The sequence below is a fragment of the Acomys russatus genome, chromosome 23 (assembly GCF_903995435.1).
Source record: "Acomys russatus chromosome 23, mAcoRus1.1, whole genome shotgun sequence".
Lineage (NCBI taxonomy): Eukaryota > Metazoa > Chordata > Mammalia > Rodentia > Muridae > Acomys > Acomys russatus.
This window is the reverse complement of record NC_067159.1, coordinates 34941621-34960354: the sequence shown is the minus strand read 5'-3', so window position 1 is coordinate 34960354 and position 18734 is coordinate 34941621. Positions and strand designations below refer to the sequence as shown.

Here is an 18734-nt window from a genome sequence, read left to right as displayed (position 1 = left end):
CTGCAAAATCTATTCTATTTTCCTTCCCAGAGAGACAATGCATTACCCCACCCCCACCCATCCCACCCCCCCACCCCCACCCCCACACACACACCTAGAGAAGCCAGAATATACAGTGGGGAAAAAAGCATCTCTAGGACTTTTATCATGAATGGGTGTTGGATTTTGTCAAAGGCCTTTTCTGTATCTAATGAGATAGTCATGTGGTTTTTGTCTTTTGGTTTGTTTATATTTACTGATTTATATGTGTTATAGCTCTGGGATGGAGCCTATTGTTTCGGTAGCTGATCTTTTTGAGTTGCATTTATTTTGGTTTTTTTGAGAAAAGGTTTTCACTGAGATCCCCTTGTTTCTGCCTGCTGAGTACAGGGAATAAAGGCATTTGCTACCACCACCCAGCCAGGTTTGCAAATATTTTGAGGATTTTTGCAGCCAGGCAAGGTGGCTCATGCCTAGGGGTTAGGAAGGCAGAGAGAGACAAGTAGATCTCTGAGTTCAAGGCCAACATAGTCTACAAAGGGAGTTCAAGACAGCCAAGAGAAGCCCTGTCTGTTAAAAAAAAAAAAAAAAAAAATGGCTACCATGTTCATAAGGGAAGATGATCGTTGTTGGGTCTGCATGTGGTTTGGATATCATAAAACAAATCTGGCAATATTCTTTCTGTTCTGTTTTGTGGAATAATTTGAGGGTCTGGGAAACATAACCCTGAGAAATCTTGCATCTAAATAGCAGGAGAAACAGTGACAGTGAACCCTAGTCATGACTTGTCACCTGTGGGTCAGGACCCCTTTGGAGGCTGAACCACCTTTTCACAGGGGTCACATGAGAAATTTACCTTATGATTCACAAAAGCAGTAACATTCAGTTATGAAATGTTTGGGGGCCACCACAGCATGAGGAACTGTATTAGGTATCTTGTTTTACCTAGCTATTTTTACAGATCACTCAATGTGCCTCTCATTGAACTATGATAGACTAGGGAGATACAATTGGTTTTGGTTTTTTCATTTGTTTTTGAGACAGGGTCTCTGTGTAGGCTTTTTTGTCTTGGACTTTGTAGACCAGGCTGGCTCCCAAAACCAGTTTTTGCTAGATGCAGATGGCACTCCTGTGGGCAGTATCATCCCTAGACCAGTGGCCTGGGCTGTATAAAGTTAAATAAATTCTCATTTGTTAAAATTATGTATATGTAGTACATTACACTAGCATTAACTAAATAGCTGCTATACTAATGATTTATATACATATATATACATACATATATGTTGGATCTGGTGGCCGAAGGAAAGGCTGCTTCTAGGACAGCAAGGGCTACACGAAGAAAAGGAAGAAAAAAGAGAAACAGGAATAACAGACAATTGTGAGCTACCATGTGGGTTTGGGGGACCAAACTTGGGTTCTTGGGAAGAGCAGCTAGTGTAACCATTGAAACCATTGCTCCAGGCCTTAAATTGCTAATTTAAAAATTCAAATGTGAAGTGTTGTTATGGCCTAGTCACCTCTCCCTGTAGAGCCTCAAGTTCTTTACCCTGACTAGCCATTTCTGTGTGTTATATATCTTTCAATTTAGAGTTGTCTTGGTTTTGGCTTTTTTTGGGACTTGCTTTGTAGGCCAGGTTGGCCCTGAACTCAGAAATCCACCTGCCTTTGCCTCCCGAGTGCTGGGATTAAAGGCGTGTGCCACTAGATTTGTCTTAAAGTGTGTAGGGAACCTGCTTCAGGATATGTGGTTACCCACCATGCCATTAAGACACCTTTATTGGTGTTCCTGTGCTCACTAAAGGGTTTTCTTTACTCAATTCTCTGACTTTAGTCTAGTCTGACCTTGAACTCCATTCTTCCACTTATGCCTCAGTGGAATGGACCACGCATGGCCTGTTTTGCCTGGCTTCCTTAGGACTGGCACATCGTGAAGTATTTTGAACTGATATCGCCCATGATGGGCAATTAGTTCATTGACATCTTTTACTGATCTTTAGAGCGTCCTTATTGTGGAGTGACTTTGTAGCCCTTAGACATGGCTGCATAGTAATCATTTCTACAACAGGAAGAAGAAAAATGACCAGGTTGTCACTAAGATTCGATCAGGATGAGGATGGACAGAACTTCTGAGAGACACATGGCAGCCCTTTTGAGGCAATGTGGCAGGCAAGCAGGACATTTTTGAGAAAGCAGATTAATGAGTGTGATAGGAATTCCCCAAATGCCTGTGTTGCAACTATCTGCTGTAAAGTTTTTCAGTAAAATGAGAGGCATTTTATTCTATTTCACATTAAAAATGAAGCTCACTTTGGACATGATGATTTAGTTAACTCAAACACTGTCTACATGTTAATGCATTTTGTTATGTTGTGGTTTTTGTTTTGGTTTGGATTTTTTGAGATAGGGTTTCATCTCAAATTGCTGTGTAGTTGAGCACAGCCTTAAATGAGCACTAATCTTGTCATCATCTCAAGTTCTTGGTGGTGTATGCTACCAAACTGGTTTTCCTTCTTCCCTGTTTTCTTTGACTTAGGAAGAAAGTAGATCTGTATTTCCTGTATTAAAGAATTTGATACATTGATTTTTTTTTCCCCCCAAGTGCTGGGATTAAAGGCATGTGCCACCACACCTGGCTTCATGTTTTAAATTGGAATTTTCTTTTTCTTTCTTTTTTTGATTAGGTTTTTATTCAAATAGCCTTGTCTCTATTTGCTTTATGGAATGAAACAAATGTTAATCGTTTATGCAGCCAGCTTTTTTTCTTCTGTGGTAGGTTTCTTCTCAGCTGCTGATTTCTTGGCCCCTGCCAAATTTTCTTTTTCTTAAAGATTTATTTGTAGTGTTCTACCTGCATGTGATCCTACCCACCAGAAGAGGGCATCAGATCCCATTATAGATGGTTGTGAGCCACCATGTGGTTGCTGGGAATTGAACTCGTCCTTTGGAAGACTAGACAGTGCTCTTAACCTTTGAGCCGTCTCTCCAGCCCTTAATTGAAGCACTGCACGAAGATGCCCTAGATAGTGTTTCAGTGCAAAGACAACCAACTCAGAGTAGCTTGAATCTAGTGAGAAGTGCAGTAAAAATGAAAAATTAAGTATGGATTACAAATGATTGTGACAAATTCCAACTAAGTTTGATTTCTTCCCAGCCTTTGAGAGATTGAGTTGTTGTAGAAAGGCCAAACATTAACCCAAATGTAAGAAACAATTCCAGGATTAACTGGCATGGATAATTGAAGATTAACAAGATCACACACATCTTCCTTCTAGGGAGTCTGATTAGTTGAATTACAAACTGCAAACACATTTATATAATTGCCCAACTGCCAGGTAGCAAGAGATTTTTTTTCAAAAAATTATTATGTGTACCGTGTTCTGCCTGCATGTACACCTACCCACCAGAAGAGGGCACCAGATCCCATTATAGATGGTTGTGAGTAGCATGTGGTTGCTGGGAGTTGAGCTTTGGAAGAGCAGCCAGTGCTCTTAGCCTGGGCAGCCATCTCTCAAAAGTCCAAGAGTTCTTTCTTATCTTACTTATTAGTAGTGCCTCAATACTGCTAACTTCAGATGACAATTTTAAATGTCCAAACAGGAATTAAATGGCCACAATGAGGATTTCTAAAACTCCTGGCACAGCCTCCCTTCAACATGTAGCACCATGTTGTATGAGGAAGCACTGTCTGATCAGCATAATTATGGAAAGGCAGGACCTTCGGAGGGTGTTAGATACAGATCTTCCTTTTTTTTTTTTTTGCGGGGAGGGTGTTGAGACAGGGTTTCTCTGTGTATGTATCCCTGCCTGTCCTGGACTCGCTCTGTAGACCAGGCTGGCCTCGAACTCACAGTGATCCACCTGACTCTGCCTCCCAGCTCTTTTGTTTCTTTCTTAATTTAGTCACTTTACAGTCTGATCACAGAACCTTCTCTTCGCTCTTCCAGTCCTACCATCACATCCCTGTCCACCCCATCCCCGTCCCTTCCTCCCACCCACCCTAGCACATCAGATCACAATGGGACTAGGCTCATCCTCTCCCACTGAAGCCAGACAAGTCAGCCCAGCTATGGGAAAGGAATCCAAAGCCAGCCCCCTCTAGTTGTTAGGAGACCCACATAAGACCAAGCGGCACATCTGCTACACGTGTGTAGGTTCGGCCCACGTATGCTTTTTGGTTGATAGGTCTTGAGCCCTCCTGCTCCCTCAATCCTGCATTCCACTCTTCCCCAAGACCTCTCAAGCTCCACCTGTTGTTTGACTGTGGCATCCCTGCATCTCTTTCCATCATCAGTTGCTGGGTGAAGGCCTTCAGAAGACAGTAAAGCTAGGCCCCTGTGTGCCAGCATAGCAGACTATCTCTTCCATGGGGTGGGTCTCAAGTTGGGCCAGTCATCAGTTGGCCAGTCCCTCAATCTCTGCTCCATCTTTATCTCTACACTTCTTATAGGCAGGACAAGTTTTGGGTTGAAGGTTTTTATCATGCAGTGAGATGAGTATTTATAAGAAAATCATAAGAAAATAATCACAGCCTTATTTATTTTCTAAATTCCATTCATTTGCCTACAAATTTCATGATGTCCTTGTTTTTAATAGCTGAGTAGTATTTCATTCTGTACCACATTTGTACATTTTCTTTTTTATTGTTGTTGTTTTGTTTGTTTTTCGAGACAGGCTGTCCTAGACTCACTTTGTAGACCAGGCTGGCCTCGAATTGTACATTTTCTTTATCCATTCTTCCATTGAGGAACATCTAGTCTCTGGCTGCTATGAACATAGATGAGCAGGTGTCCTTGTACCCTGGAGCATCTTTTTTGGATATATGCCCAGGAGTGGTAGAGCTGAGTCCTGATGTAGGGCTATTTATTCCCAATATTCTGAGAAATCATTTCCAAAGCAGTTGTACAAACTTGCAATGGAGGAGTGGTCCCCTTGCTCCACATTCTCACCAGCTTGTGCTGTCACTTGAGTTTAGATTTTAGCCATTTAAACAGGTTTAAGACTTTGGAGATTATTTCTTTTGAGACAATTTTCTGTGCAGTGCTGGCCATCCTAGAACGATCCAGACAGAAGCTCTGTTGGACAGGCTGGCCTACATCTTCTTTCCTAGTGCTGGGCTTAAAGGCCTGTGCCGCCACCACTTGGCTTATTTGTTTATTTTAAAATATTATGTCCGATTGCTTTACCTCACTCATGTCAGTACCATTCATGTGCATGATGCCCATAGTGACTAGAAGAGGGCCTTAGCTTCCCCGGAACTGGAGCTGTGAGCCATATGGGTGGTAGGGAGTGAACTTGAATGTCCTAAAATGGGCTTTAACTGCTCGGCCATCTCTACACCTCCACAGGTCCCTTTTCAAGAGATGAAAGTACATTTCCTATCTCATAGAAAGTTCTTACAGGAAGCCAGCACCATGTTCTCCCTACTCAGTACATTAAACCACAGCCTTGTCCTTGGCATCAGCTTGTAATCTCAGCTACTTGGTTGAGGCAGAGGGATACAAAGTCCAAGAACTAACCGGGCTACTGAGCAAATTCCAGGCCAAACGTGAAAAGTTAGCAAGAGTAAGGGTGAGAAGTAAAGCTTAGTACCCAGCAGTACATAAAATGGCTGTGATGGTGCACATCTGTGTTAGTGTTGGAGATGATGGTGCACATCTGTAGTGTTGGAGGTGATGGTGCACATCTGTAGTGTTGGAGGTGATGGTGCACATCTGTAGTGTTGGAGGTGAATGAAGGTAGGAAGTCATCCTCCAGACAGTACAGGCCAGCCTGGAAATAAACAGGTAGTTGTTTTCACATGATCCATACATTTTTCTTACTAAAAACATACCTGTAATCCCAGCAGAGGCAGGCAGATCTCTATGAGGCCAGCCTGGTCTGGTCTACAAAGAGAGCCCAGGAGGACAGCCAGGGCTTCTTACACAGAGAAACCAAAAAAGAAAAAAAGTAAGAAGAGAAAAGATAAGGCTGATGCTGAAACCTGGATTTTAGCTAATAACCAACCATATCTGTTTACCTCCATTAATCTGCATGGATTCAAACACCTATATGATTCACAGGTTCATGGATATGTGTCATACAGTGAGAGGAGTAGTCATAGGAAAAAAAATCACTACCTTATTGTGCAAGTGTATATAGTTTTAGAGCTGTAAAAGTCATACCACCTACAAAACTAGTAATCCAGAAAACAAAAACCCCTCTAAATTGTGAGCTTTGTCTACAGTTTTCTATGGTGAGAGAGATGGCTACCATCTGAGTGATTCAGAAAGTCAAATGGTGCTGAGCTACATGACAGCGCTAAGTGCACATTGGTGAAATGAGATGCCGATCCATTTGCACACTAATGTGCTGTTTTTAAGTCATGCATCATAGTGTCTTGAAAGAGCACTGTCATAATTATGATGGATTGGACTGCAGAGTCAGCCCTCCGCAGTAATTGTTTCACAGATGCTGTCGATGTGACTTGAATTTAGAATTAATTATCTTCGCGGACAGGAGAAAGCACAAAATTAAACACATAACTGTGACTGCTAAAACCTGCCTTGTGTCAAGGAAACTGAAATGCTAGCTATCAGAAAAAAGCAGTGTTTTCAGTGGAGATATTTTGTTTGGTTTGGTTATGAGACAGGGGCTCTGCATAGTGCTGGCTGTCCTGGAACTCGCTATGTAGACAAGGTTGGCCTCAACCCACAGATCCACCTACTGCTACCTCTTGAAGGATTAAAGGCGTGCCACTATGACCAGCATAAATATTTGTAAATCTGTGTCTCTGGCACAGTCAGTAATGGTCAATCTGCCACTAGCTGATGTCATGGGATGGCCACAAAATGATTGCCTATTTATTTCTATTATGTTGACTCATTCTATTGTAATTTTATGCTTAAACTTTCCAGTAACAAAGAGGAATATATTTACAGTTGATATATCCAGTACTTTCCCTCAGGCAGCCCAGGCATTGTGAGGAATATTAAACCACTTGAATAAGAGGGTAAACATAAAAATATGGGTAGTGCAGTCTAAATTATGATGTAATGGTGTAATGTGTCATTTAAGTAAATATATATTTTTAATGTGCATTGGTGTTTGGCCTGCATGCATGTCTGTGGGACAGGGTTCGATCCACTGGAACTTGACTTACAGTTGTGAGCTGCCACATGAAAGCTAAGAATTGAACCTGGGTCCTCGGGAAGAACAGCTAGTCACCAAGCCATCTCTCTGGCCCATGAATAATAGTTTATAAGAACTTTTATGCCCAAGCACATGTGCTCATATAGTTTAGAACATCAGCAGCAGCCACTAAAGTGGCACATATCTGTAACCCTAGCAATTACAGTGAGGCAGGAGGAGCTTAAGTTCAACAAAATATCAGAATAACTACAGAAACCTCATTTCATATTCTTTTGAAATTTGTTGATCTTTATGTAAATTTGGTGTTTGGCATACACATGTCTGGAATTTGACTTACAGGCCACAGCTGTAAGCTGCTGTGTGGGTGCTGGGAATTGAAGCTGGGTACTCTGAAAAAGCAGCCAATGAATGCTCTTAACCACTGAGACACCTATCTCTTCCAGCCCCATCATTTTATATTCTAAGCTTCTGTATTTTATTTCTTTCAAGCCAAGGCCTCAAGAAATGAGGCCCTGGTTAAAGATAAGAAAATACTCTCAGCCCTGTTAACCTCAGGTCTATAGACATGTAGCAAACGACCTTTATGTCTGCAGCCAGCGAGGTGGTGCACACCTTTAATCCCAGCACTGGGAGGCAGAGGCAGGCAGATCTCTGAGTTCAAGGCCATGCTGGTCTATAAAGAGTCCACACCAACCAATGCTACATAGAGAAAACCTGTCTTGAAAAACCAACCAAACAAACAAACAAACAAAAAACTAAGCCTGCAAACAGACTCAAACAAGGCCTAAATAATGAATTTAAGGTCACAATGAAATCTCCCTAAATCATGTTTTCCTTTGTGTTATGTGACAGGAAAGGCTGTAGAGAGCTGCTTGTCCCCAACCAGAGCTACTATTTGCATACATAAACTCAGGCCAGTTTCTCAGTATTCACATATGTAAAGAGTGAGAACAACGAAATACTTTCTGGAATGCTTCATACATCATTAGGACATGCCACCCCATATTTGAATGTCATGTTAAAGCCAGCCCTTACAGTCTTTAAAAGATGAAATGCCATTCTGTGTCTCTGAGCTCTTTGTTAGGACAATTCCAAAAGCCAGAATGGATACCAAAACATGCTGGGCTCAGCGAACTTACACTTGATTTCCAAATTAATATAATTTGACAATAGGTACAAAGCCCTAACAAACTTGTGATGGGTTCTAATAATGTGACCTTTAAATGTAATATGCTTAAGTTATTTAAGCAAGCACATCTCCACTTCATAACCATTTTTGAAAAATAGTACCCTAATTTTTATTGGCCAATATCCTCATGAGAGATCTTGGCTAATCCCTCTTACAAAATTGCTTCTCAAGCTGGGTATGATCACTAGAATAGGCTCCAGAGTGAGATCCTCTCAATGATGATAGTGAAGGCATTGCTTCTCAGTCTAAATGACAAACTTTCTTCATGTAGCAAACAATCGTGTAGGTATAATAAGTAAAATAATTACTCTCAATAAATCTCCAGTAATTGCATTTCTTTAGACGTGTATACTCTCATTGTTGGTCATTCATTTCTAAGAGCAGATAAGAATGAATAAAGCCTGTCTTGTTATTTTCAACCAAGAAAATGCTATGAGTGAGGAACTTGGCATTTAGAGGTAGAGCATTCAGAGGTGATTAAAGTTGGGATCATGGAGTGAGGTCCCCATGATGCAAGTGTGTGGGTCTAACGACAGCTTGTAGGAGTTTGTTTTGGAGTCAGGTCTTTGAGAATGGGGGCTTCCTAAAGAGGAGGGAAAGACCAGCCCACACATGCTCTGCCTCTGCCTTCATGTGCTATATTGCCTCCAGACCCGAACAGCAGGAAGGCTGTTCTACTTGAGCACGAAGAGCCAAAATAAGCCTCTATAACCTGCCCAACCCTTTGCTATTAGCAATAGGAAGTGGACTGGGGAAAACTATTCAAAAATAACTCCAGCAAAAGTTTGTAGTTATTTGAAAAATGGCTCCTTGTTTTGTAGTCATTTAAATTTGAAAAAATGATATCGAGCTGATTATTAGGTAAATCTCAAAATGCAGTCCAAAACAAAACAAACTCCACAAGCTCGACACCTATACTCTGGAAGCTCTATTAGAAATAGTGCCCAAACCCACATATTGAAAGTACTGTTCACACAGGTATAGGATTCTGTGATATTCATACAAGAGTGTTGCTTAGGACACACTAAAGTCAAAGGCAATATTTCCATTTTTTATTCTCTGGAACTGGAAGCTGTTTTCAAGACGTAGTAAGTAGACCCTGGGACCAGTGCTTAAGTCCCCAGACCTTCCTTTACAAGGCTAGCCATCGCCTCCCACACCCACTAGCCTTGCCCAGGAAATGAATTCCTGACACGGAACGCTTGTTTCAATTGATGGGGTTTTGTTGTTTTGGGTTTTGTTTTTTTTATTTTGGTGGGGGGGGGGGCGGGCTTGTGTAACCTTGGTTGATCTGGACCCTCTTTGTAGACCAGGCTAGCTTCGAACTCACGAGATATGCCTACCTCTGCCTCCCAAGTGCTAGGATTAAAGGCATGTGCCACCAAGCCTGGCTTAAATTGATGTTTTAAAAAGCAGTCATGTTAATACAAATTTCTTTCAATAGCTATTATCAATACATAAGGCATTGTAGACAGGGTTTCTCTTTGTAACAACTCTGGCTAGATCTGCCTCCCTGGTGCTGAGATTAAAGAAGTGTATCACCATGCTGGGCTACTTTTTTGAGCCTCATCTATTATATTTTTTACATTAGCACTTTAAAAGAATGTCATGTTGACTGATTCCTTCAGTCAGACAGGACAATAACTGTATACAGCCTGTACATTTTAACGTCAGAAATGTACACATGTAGCTGCAGTTAGTTGGTTGTGGATTGGTTACTAAAACAATGCATTTTTTCCTTCTCCTTTCCTTCCTCCCCAGCTCAAACTCAGAACTCATACAATGTGTTACATTAATTGTTTGAGACTGGTTTTGAACTCACTATGTAGCTCAGGACAACTTTGACTTCTGATCTGCCCTCACCTTCCCTTGGGGAGTTAGCATCATATGTGTCTTAACTGCCTGGATTAGTGCAGTGCTGGGGACTGAAGCCAGGGTTCTGTACATCCCAGACAAGCGCATCACACAGTATTATCTTAATGGGTATTCATCCTTATGGCACATCTCAATTGAGACTACCATATTTCAAGGGTGTTGTCGAATATGACCATGTATTTATGTCTAATGTATTGGGTCATTTAAAACCTGGAAGGAAGTAAACCACATAGACATCTTTGTCTAGTGGGAAGAATCTTTTCAATTTACAATTTATTAATAATGCATGTAACTAAAAGTATAAAGACAAATAAAAGCAACGCCCTTTCTTTCTGAAATGCTTCATACATCATTAGAAGATGCCATCTAATTCATAACCATTTTTTAAGAAAGAGTGCCCTAATTTTGATTGGCCAATATCCTCATGACATTTATTCTTTGTGTGTGCCTGTGTGTATACTTGCATGCAGATTTCTGAAGAATTCAGAAGAGAGAAGCTAATTATCCACTAGTAATGGCTAAAGACTATAAACCAAGGAATAGGGATGATGCATATTTGCATGTAAAACCAATTTTTAGGCTTTACATTTTAGAAAATTAATATCCGTATCAGTGTGTATGTCATACATGCATGGGTGCCATGACAGTTGCGTAGGGGTCAGGAGGCAATATGTTGAAGTTTACTCCTCATCTGGTTTCTGGGAATCAAACTCAAGTAATCAGCCTTGGTGATGAGTGTCTTTCACCTGCAGGAAATCTTTATAAAAGGGGACACCTATCTCTTGCTAAAAATTTACCTAGAAGCAGCATGGTTGATGGAGGGGGGCTAAGCACTGGACCCAGGGGGAGTTTTCTGAATGCTGCACATAAAACCTAGCCAAAGGAGCTTTAAAGGGCACACCTTTTCACTTTATCACCACAGAGTACCCTGATAACCCTGAAATGAACTGCAATGACCCTGTTAAATGAGAGACTTTGAAGCCGTTGATACAGGCCTGGCAGAGCCAGTCAAGTGTGATAAGGAGGGAAAGATGAAGAAACCCCGTGTCTAATTGCTATATCTAGGTATTGGTGCTGTTTTAATGCCTTTTAATTTTTGTTTCTTCTTGTGTCTTTAGGATTCATTCAAAGGGCAGCATCGTGGATGGCCCCGGAGCAAGCCTGATGGAACAGGACAGAACCACCCATGCTGAGGGCAACAGACTAAGTCCATTCCTGACACCGTCACCTTCTCCCATCTGCCAGACAGAACCTCTGGCTGTCAAATTGCAGAATGGAAGCCCATTAGCAGAGAGACCTCATCCAGAAGTCAACGGGGACACTGAGTGGCCATCTTTCCAAAGTTATTATTATGGAATACCCCATCTGAAAGGCAGCCAGAGCGGCCACGAGAGTCCAGACCTCATACAGGACAGCAGAGGGTATTCCAGGTGCTTGCAAAATGGAGGAATAAAGCGTACATTCAGTGAACCATCTCTCTCTGGGCTCCATCTGAACAAAAAATCAAGACTAGACCAAAAAGCTAAGGGAGAAAGTAATAGCTCCAGGGAAAGCCAAGAAAAAAACCCAGGTAAAAGCAGCAGTCAGCCAAATGTCTCCGGTCTGAGTGATAGAGAACCTGTGACCACTACAGCCCAGGAAAGTACGGTTGCAGATGTCAACAGTTTCCCAACACGCAATGGTGTTGAAAGCACCGAGTCTCGGGTTCTCAAGGAGCAGGAAGGGGAAAACGGCAGGAACGTTATATTACTTAAGAGCCAGGCCATGCTAATGCCTAATGGTGCTACAGTTTCTGCCGCTCCTGTGGAACTCCTGGAAAAAACACCATCTCAGTGTTATCCAGATTGTGTTTCCATCGCAGTGCAGAACACCATATCTCATGTAGAAGCCCTTAACAGCCGGAATATTAATGAGTTGTCTTGTGAGATCACTCACCCATCGCATACCTCAGAGCAGATCGATTCCCCACAGACCTCAAGCTTCCAGCTGCCTCCAGAGCCAGCTGCCGTGGTGACCGAGGGCTGTGATGCTGATAATGCCAGTAAGCCAACTAGAGTGCTAGGTACCTGTCCCTTCCAGAAACGGCCAGAACACCAACAAAAAACAGGTTTTGAGATATGCCCATCTCCTGCTGAAGACAAAAACACCCAAGGAAACACGAAGCTATTTGCTGAAGAATTCTGTTCCAGTTCCAACAGTGTCTCGGAAGCTTCTCACGGCAGCTCAGAACAGTATTCAGTGCAAAAGGAAATCAATGGTGCTTACTTCAGGCAAAGCTCAGTGTTCGCTGAAGATTCCGTTTCTGCCCCCACTATGACCCCACCATCACAGCTGGTTCTTCCCACTCCCAGTCTTCAGCTTCCTTCAGAAGGAAAAGGCTCTCAGAAGGATGTGGCTTTGGGAGCACACCACCACTACCCCCACCTAGCTCTCTTAAGGGAAGGGAAAACAGAACAGCAACCCAAGGCACCTTGCCAGAATCCCAGTCCATCAGTACATACTAACAACACCCCATCGATGCTTCCAGAAGGGCATCAGAATGATTGTGTCCCGGTGTGCCCTGAAAAAACAAGGACGGTGGTATCAGAACATTATCGTGCCCACAGTGGAGACGTACAAGAATACAACCAGCATCTGACGAGATGCAGGGAGCAAGAGATTCCTCCGAAGGGTGGAAACGGGGGACAGACACAAGAGCCCGTGCTGCCAGCACAGAGCTACGTGAGACCTGGATGGATTGAACTGAAGGCACACCACCAGACCACAGGCAAGGACGGGGCACTGCACCCACGCTTTCGCTTTCAGGCCAGCCCTTCCAACCAGATGACCTCCAAACAGTGCACTGGAAACTTAAACATGCTGGGAGGGTCGCAAAGACTGCCTTACAAAAGAGCTCAGCCAGAGCAGACACCGCAAATGTACCAAGCGGAGACGACTCAAGGGCCCTCTCCTGCCATGAGGGACCAACATCTACAGCTCCAGGAGTGCATCTCCAAGACAGGTCCCTTGCCGGAAACTCATGTCCAAGCACCAAGTGTTTCTCGGTTTCACTTCCAGCCAAGAGTGGAAGCCTCCGCTGACAGCATGAGTCGACAGGCCACGGCGATGGAACAGCTCTCAAGCTTCTTACAACATGCGTCTCATAAGCAGCCAGCGTCGGCACAAGCATCCCAGAACTCAAATTTCCCTCAAAACTGCCAGCAGCTGCCGCAGTTACAGGGGAAGAATAAAGAACAAATGACCCAGATCTTTTCTCATCTCCAAGGTAGCAATGATAAGCAAAGAGAGGGATCTTGCCTTGGCCAGATTAAAGTGGAAGAAAGCTTTAGTGGTGGAAACCAGTATTCAAAACCAAGTCATTTCCAAACTTTCAATAAGCAAGGTGGGATGGAGCAAGTACAGAACCTGAGTAGTCGACATTCTCCTTATGCGAAGATCTTAACATCACATGCCAGTAAATTACAGAGTCCTTGTTCAAATGATATATACCCGGCTCCCAAGAGCCAAGAACAAACTCTACATCCTGAGCTCTTTGTAGGAAAGAAGACCCCAAACCTGCAAAACATGCAGTGTTTCCCAAATAGTGTGACCCCAAACCAGAATGTTCATAACAGGTGCTTTCCAGAACGTGAGCTGAAGCCACAACCAGCTCCAGCTCTGCAGGGCTTTCAAAGCCAGGGCGTGTCGCCTGGACAGCAGGCAGCACCTCTAGCTGAAGCCGCTCAGCAGAGGAACTTGGTGCATAATCAGGCAAAGGCACTCCCTGTGCCTGAGCAAGGAGGAGGGCACAGGGAGACGCCCCCTCCGAAGGAGATTCAGAAGCATGCTGCCCTAAGGTGGCTCCTCTTACAGAAACAAGAGCAGCAGCAAGCGCAGCAATGCCAGGCTGAATCTAGTCATAATCAGATTCAGAGGCCAATCAAGACTGAGCCTGCACCCCCCAAACCCTCTTCCTATAAACGCCCCGGGTTACTGCCACAAGAAAAACTGCCCAAGAGGATAAAGCAAGAGAACCCCCACGATGGGCAGCAGCCGAAGAGCATCATCGAGGCCATGGAGCGGCACCTGAAGCAATTTCAGCTCAAGTCGCTCTTTAACCACAAGGCCCTGACCCTCAAGGCGCAGAAGCTCGGGAAAGTTTTGCCTACAGACAACCTGGCCCTCAAGGCGCAGAAGCTAGGGAGAGTTTCGCCTACAGACAACCACGCCTCTGGGTCAGAGAACCACGCCCCAGCTGGAGAGCAGCAAGCCACTCTTTCAGAAAAGGCGCCAACCAAAAGAGCAGCGGGTTCTGTTCTCAGCAGTTTTTTAGAATCGCCTTCCAAATTACTAGGCGCTCCTCTAAAAAACCTTTTGGACACTCCTGTCAAGACGCAATATGATTTCCCGTCATGTAGATGTGTCGGTAAGTGCCAGCAACATGACTGGAGCACATGGTGTTTTCCTGCATCAGCTAATGGTCTTCATGTAGGGCTTATTTTTTTAAAATCTGGAGTCTGGGAGCTATTTGTAAAGGCTCATAAGAATTGTCTTTAAATTACAGACACTTATGCCATGCAAAAGGAAAACTTACATATGTTCTCCCCCACCCCCCCCCCCAAAAAAAACACACCCACTGATCCACACGTTCACTTTTCCCCCCTCTAAAATTTCTTTTAGACCATTTTCTTTAAGGATTTGCTTATATATATTGGGATTTTTGTCTGCACAACAGACAAGGGCACTTGAGCCCCACAGGACTAAAGTTGTGAGCCACCACAGGGGTGCTGGGAATTGAGCTCTTGACAGAAGAACAGCAGCTTGATCTGTTTCTTCAGTCCTAGATCTTTTTTGGGTGTTTTTTGTTTTTTTTTTTTTTTTTTTAAAGACAGGGTCTTTAGTCCTTGCTGTCTTGGAACTCACTGTATAGGTTGGGTTGGCCTGCCTCTGCCTCCCAGGAATTCTGCCAGCCTGAACCTATTTTCACTCTCCGAGAAGGTATACAGGCAGAAAAGCCTATTAACATAAAAAGTAACAACTTCCTCAAACTCATGTAGCTTTTTAAACAAGGCAGTGCCATAAAAACATGTTTAATATAAGATATTGGACATGGGAAGTTAATATCTTTCATCTTGAGCTGGAAAATTGCAGTAACAAAGGGCTGAGTAATTACTAGGCCCTGACAAAGTTAGTCCTTAGTGCCAATGCATCCAGTACTTAGAAAAGATCCTTTCGGAGCAGTGAGAAAGTAAGTTTCCTGCTTAACATTCTCTGTGTTTTGTCTTGTGTTTTTTGCTTTTTGTTCCTTTTAATTTTTGATACATTTAATCCCATCCCAAGTTGTACTTACTGTACTGTGACATGCACTTGGTAGGTTGGAGGGAGACCCTCTTCTGCCCTGTTGTGGCTAAGTTCTTCCCTTTACACCTACAAGTGTCTCTTTAATGTGCCTCACTCCTAAAGTGCTGTGGGAAGTAATGCAGAGTAACTGCACTCAACAAGTGGAATAGGAGCAGATTTATTTTTTAGTTTTTAATTTAATTTTCAAACGACAAGCACGGTTCTTAGTTTTTTCTGTTTAAAAAACTGCATTGTAGTTTATTTCATATAATATTCCTCTATTTTGTTTTGTTCCACATACTTGATTTAAAATAATTCCTTAATGATGTATCTGAAATGTAGTGATGATTTTCCAGCAGCCATCATGTATGTATTCTATTACTTGGCACATTTCCTAATACACTAAGCCACCAATGTACTCCAATTTAAAGAAATAAAATTCAAGCTACTTAGGGCCATTAATGTGCAGCTGGGGAATAATCTTTGTGGATGTAGACTTAATATTTAGTATAATTGAGGTCTAAAATAATCTTCTATTATCTCAACAGAACAAATTATTGAAAAAGATGAAGGTCCTTATTATACCCATCTAGGAGCTGGTCCTAATGTGGCAGCTATTAGAACAATCATGGAAGAAAGGTAATTAACTCAAAGGCACAGGGCAGATTAACACTTCTCCTTTGTATACAGCAGAGGTTTTCCAGGACCCCCCCCCCCAACTCCCACAGAGCAGTAAACAAGTGTAAATCAAGTAATTATCAATAGCCTTAGTTATTCCAGGGTTGCCAAACCAGCACACTGCTATTCACTACAGAGTCACAATATTTGCCAGGACAAGTAGTCCCTTAGCTGGCACAGGCTGCCCACTTGGAGATAGATGCTAGAAAACCCAGGCACAGACCAAAAAAAAAAAAAAAAAAAAAAAAAAAAAAAAATCATCCAGCCAAGCTGGTCAGCACAAGTGTGCTGCACAGGCTGCAAAGAGGGGCCTCTCTTGGCTCTCTCCTACTTGAAGTGTCAAAGAAGAAATAAAGGGAAAGCAGTGTGAGTAAGGATCATTGAGTTAAAGTCTCAGCTTTGCAAATGAGTTATGTCTCTCACAAAAGAAAAGACAGCAAGTGTGAAAGGTTGACTAAGATTTCATTTACTTTTCAAAACCGTCAGTCCTTAATTCATGTATGGAAGTCTCAGAGAAGGCCTTTCCTGTAGAGAGAGCTCTGAGTTAAGGGATCTGTCATGCAAGTAAAAATGCATTTGCATATATGTGTGGGTAGTGCACACAGTACCATTCAATCATGCACTTCTAAGTTCTTTTGTCAACAGTACAGAGTATACTTGGAATACAATTTATTTCTAAGAGTTCTAACTTTCAAGATAGGTGGATACTAACTTGGCCAGATCTCCAATTTTTGGTATATTTGGATGCTGAAGAATAGACTTAAGGCTGTTATCTATTATGCTTGGCTTGGACCAATTTAAAGAATAAATCAAACCCTTCAAGTGGTGTAGAGCAGAGCTACACTTAAATGTCCAAATATTTTGATTGCTTCTTTCTTGAGGCCATCTACTAATTGTGTGTGTGTGTGTGTGTCTCTTTAAGGTTTGGACAGCAGGGTAAAGCTATTAGGATTGAAAGAGTCATCTTTACTGGTAAAGAAGGCAAAAGTTCTCAGGGATGTCCCATTGCTAAATGGGTAAGTGTAGCCTGTCAGTGCTCTTGTTCTTCTTGATCATTTTTATTCATTTATCTAAACTCAAGAATTAGCTTGCTCAGGCCAAAGAGCACTGCCCGTTGGAAGGAACAAACCACACTCTATGTGCCACCCTGTATTCTAATGGCAGAGTAGTTCTGATAGTACGGACAAACCATTATATTGAAATAACTTGGAGGGCGAAAGCAGTGGTTCTCAACCTGTTGGGACCGCCGAGCTTGATGCACTTTTCACAGGGGTCACCTTAAGACCATTGGGAAACAAGTTAGCAAAATTACAGTTATGAAATAACGTAAGTACTTCACAACAAAATGAACTGTATTTAAGGGTCTCAGCTTTAGAAAGATTGAAAACCACTGCGCTAACGACACTTTGCTGGCTGTGAAGAAACAGCCCTTAATTCTTTGAAGTTAATATTTATTGTGCCACCTAATGAAGCCCTCAGCTAAGACTCTACATGTCTTTTCTGTAGTTCTTGCTGCCTGGTAGCGTCTAACTGTCCCACTGCACCAGGCATGGTCTGCCAACTGTTGAGAAGTGATTTCCATCTTTTGGTTAGGTTCTCACTGTATTCCTGGGCAATAAAAGATAAATTGCAGGTGGTGAAGATTTTGACCCAGACATTAAAAAAATATGCATATGCAAGTGGCTACTCTTACTGGCTCCAATTGACCCTTCTGTTTTGGGTGGGGTGGGGCTGTTTGCGTGGACTGTTCTGCACAGGTGATTCGAAGAGAGAGTGTTGAGGAGAAACTACTATGTGTGGTGCGAGAGCGAGCTGGCCACAGCTGCGAGACGGCAGTGATTGTGATTCTCATCATGCTGTGGGAAGGAATCCCCCAGGATCTGGCCTCCCAACTCTATTCAGACCTTAAAGACACACTGAGCAAACACGGTTCAAACACTAGTCGTCGGTGTGCCCTGAATGACGAGTAAGTGGAGTTTACGCCTTTTCCCTTCTCCAGGGGTACAGCTTTATTTTAAGGAGGACTTGACTTGTATAGCAAGCTGGGGGGTCACGTGCTTATTTAATCGTTGGTGGACAGCGAATGTTTTGCTAAAATGAAGTTACAATGATTTTAGCAGTATCCTGTCCAGCTACACCATGGAGTCACTGTTAAACAGCGGTTTCAGGGAAAATCTAGTTGTCTGCACTCACATGGCTTTATAGCGTTACCAATTTCTATTCTAGTTCTACCAAAATTGGATACCCCTTATCAGCATTGCTACCACTGTAGGAAGCAAAGATGTTCTTTTCAGAGCATTTAAAGGTTTATAAAAAGTTATGGAGAATTTGATTATTGTTACATTTAAGTCATTATTTCTGTAGCTCAAAATTTGCTTCCCTTTTCATTCCTACCCCATACATTACTGCTGTGTAGTTACTATTTGTTGGTTTAACTTTGTCTACTTTCCAGGAAGCCAAAGTCACTCAAATTGGTTTTATTCCTCTGGATGATGCCAAAGTACAGGAAGGTTCTTCTACATTTTCTCAGAGTTGGTTTAAAAATAATTTAATTTCTTGGCCC

General features: G+C 42.6%; 1 protein-coding gene across 1 annotated transcript in view; it reads left to right on the top strand.

Moving 5' to 3' along the window:
• Tet2 (tet methylcytosine dioxygenase 2) overlaps nucleotides 1-18734 on the top strand; it is a 78133-nt gene that overhangs the window by 50089 nt on the left and 9310 nt on the right. The window contains 4 exon segments of the mRNA XM_051166021.1: nucleotides 11293-14579; nucleotides 16042-16132; nucleotides 17094-17187; nucleotides 17929-18137. Of these exon segments, the coding sequence (XP_051021978.1) occupies nucleotides 11339-14579; nucleotides 16042-16132; nucleotides 17094-17187; nucleotides 17929-18137 (3635 nt within the window). The 5' untranslated portion in view covers nucleotides 11293-11338.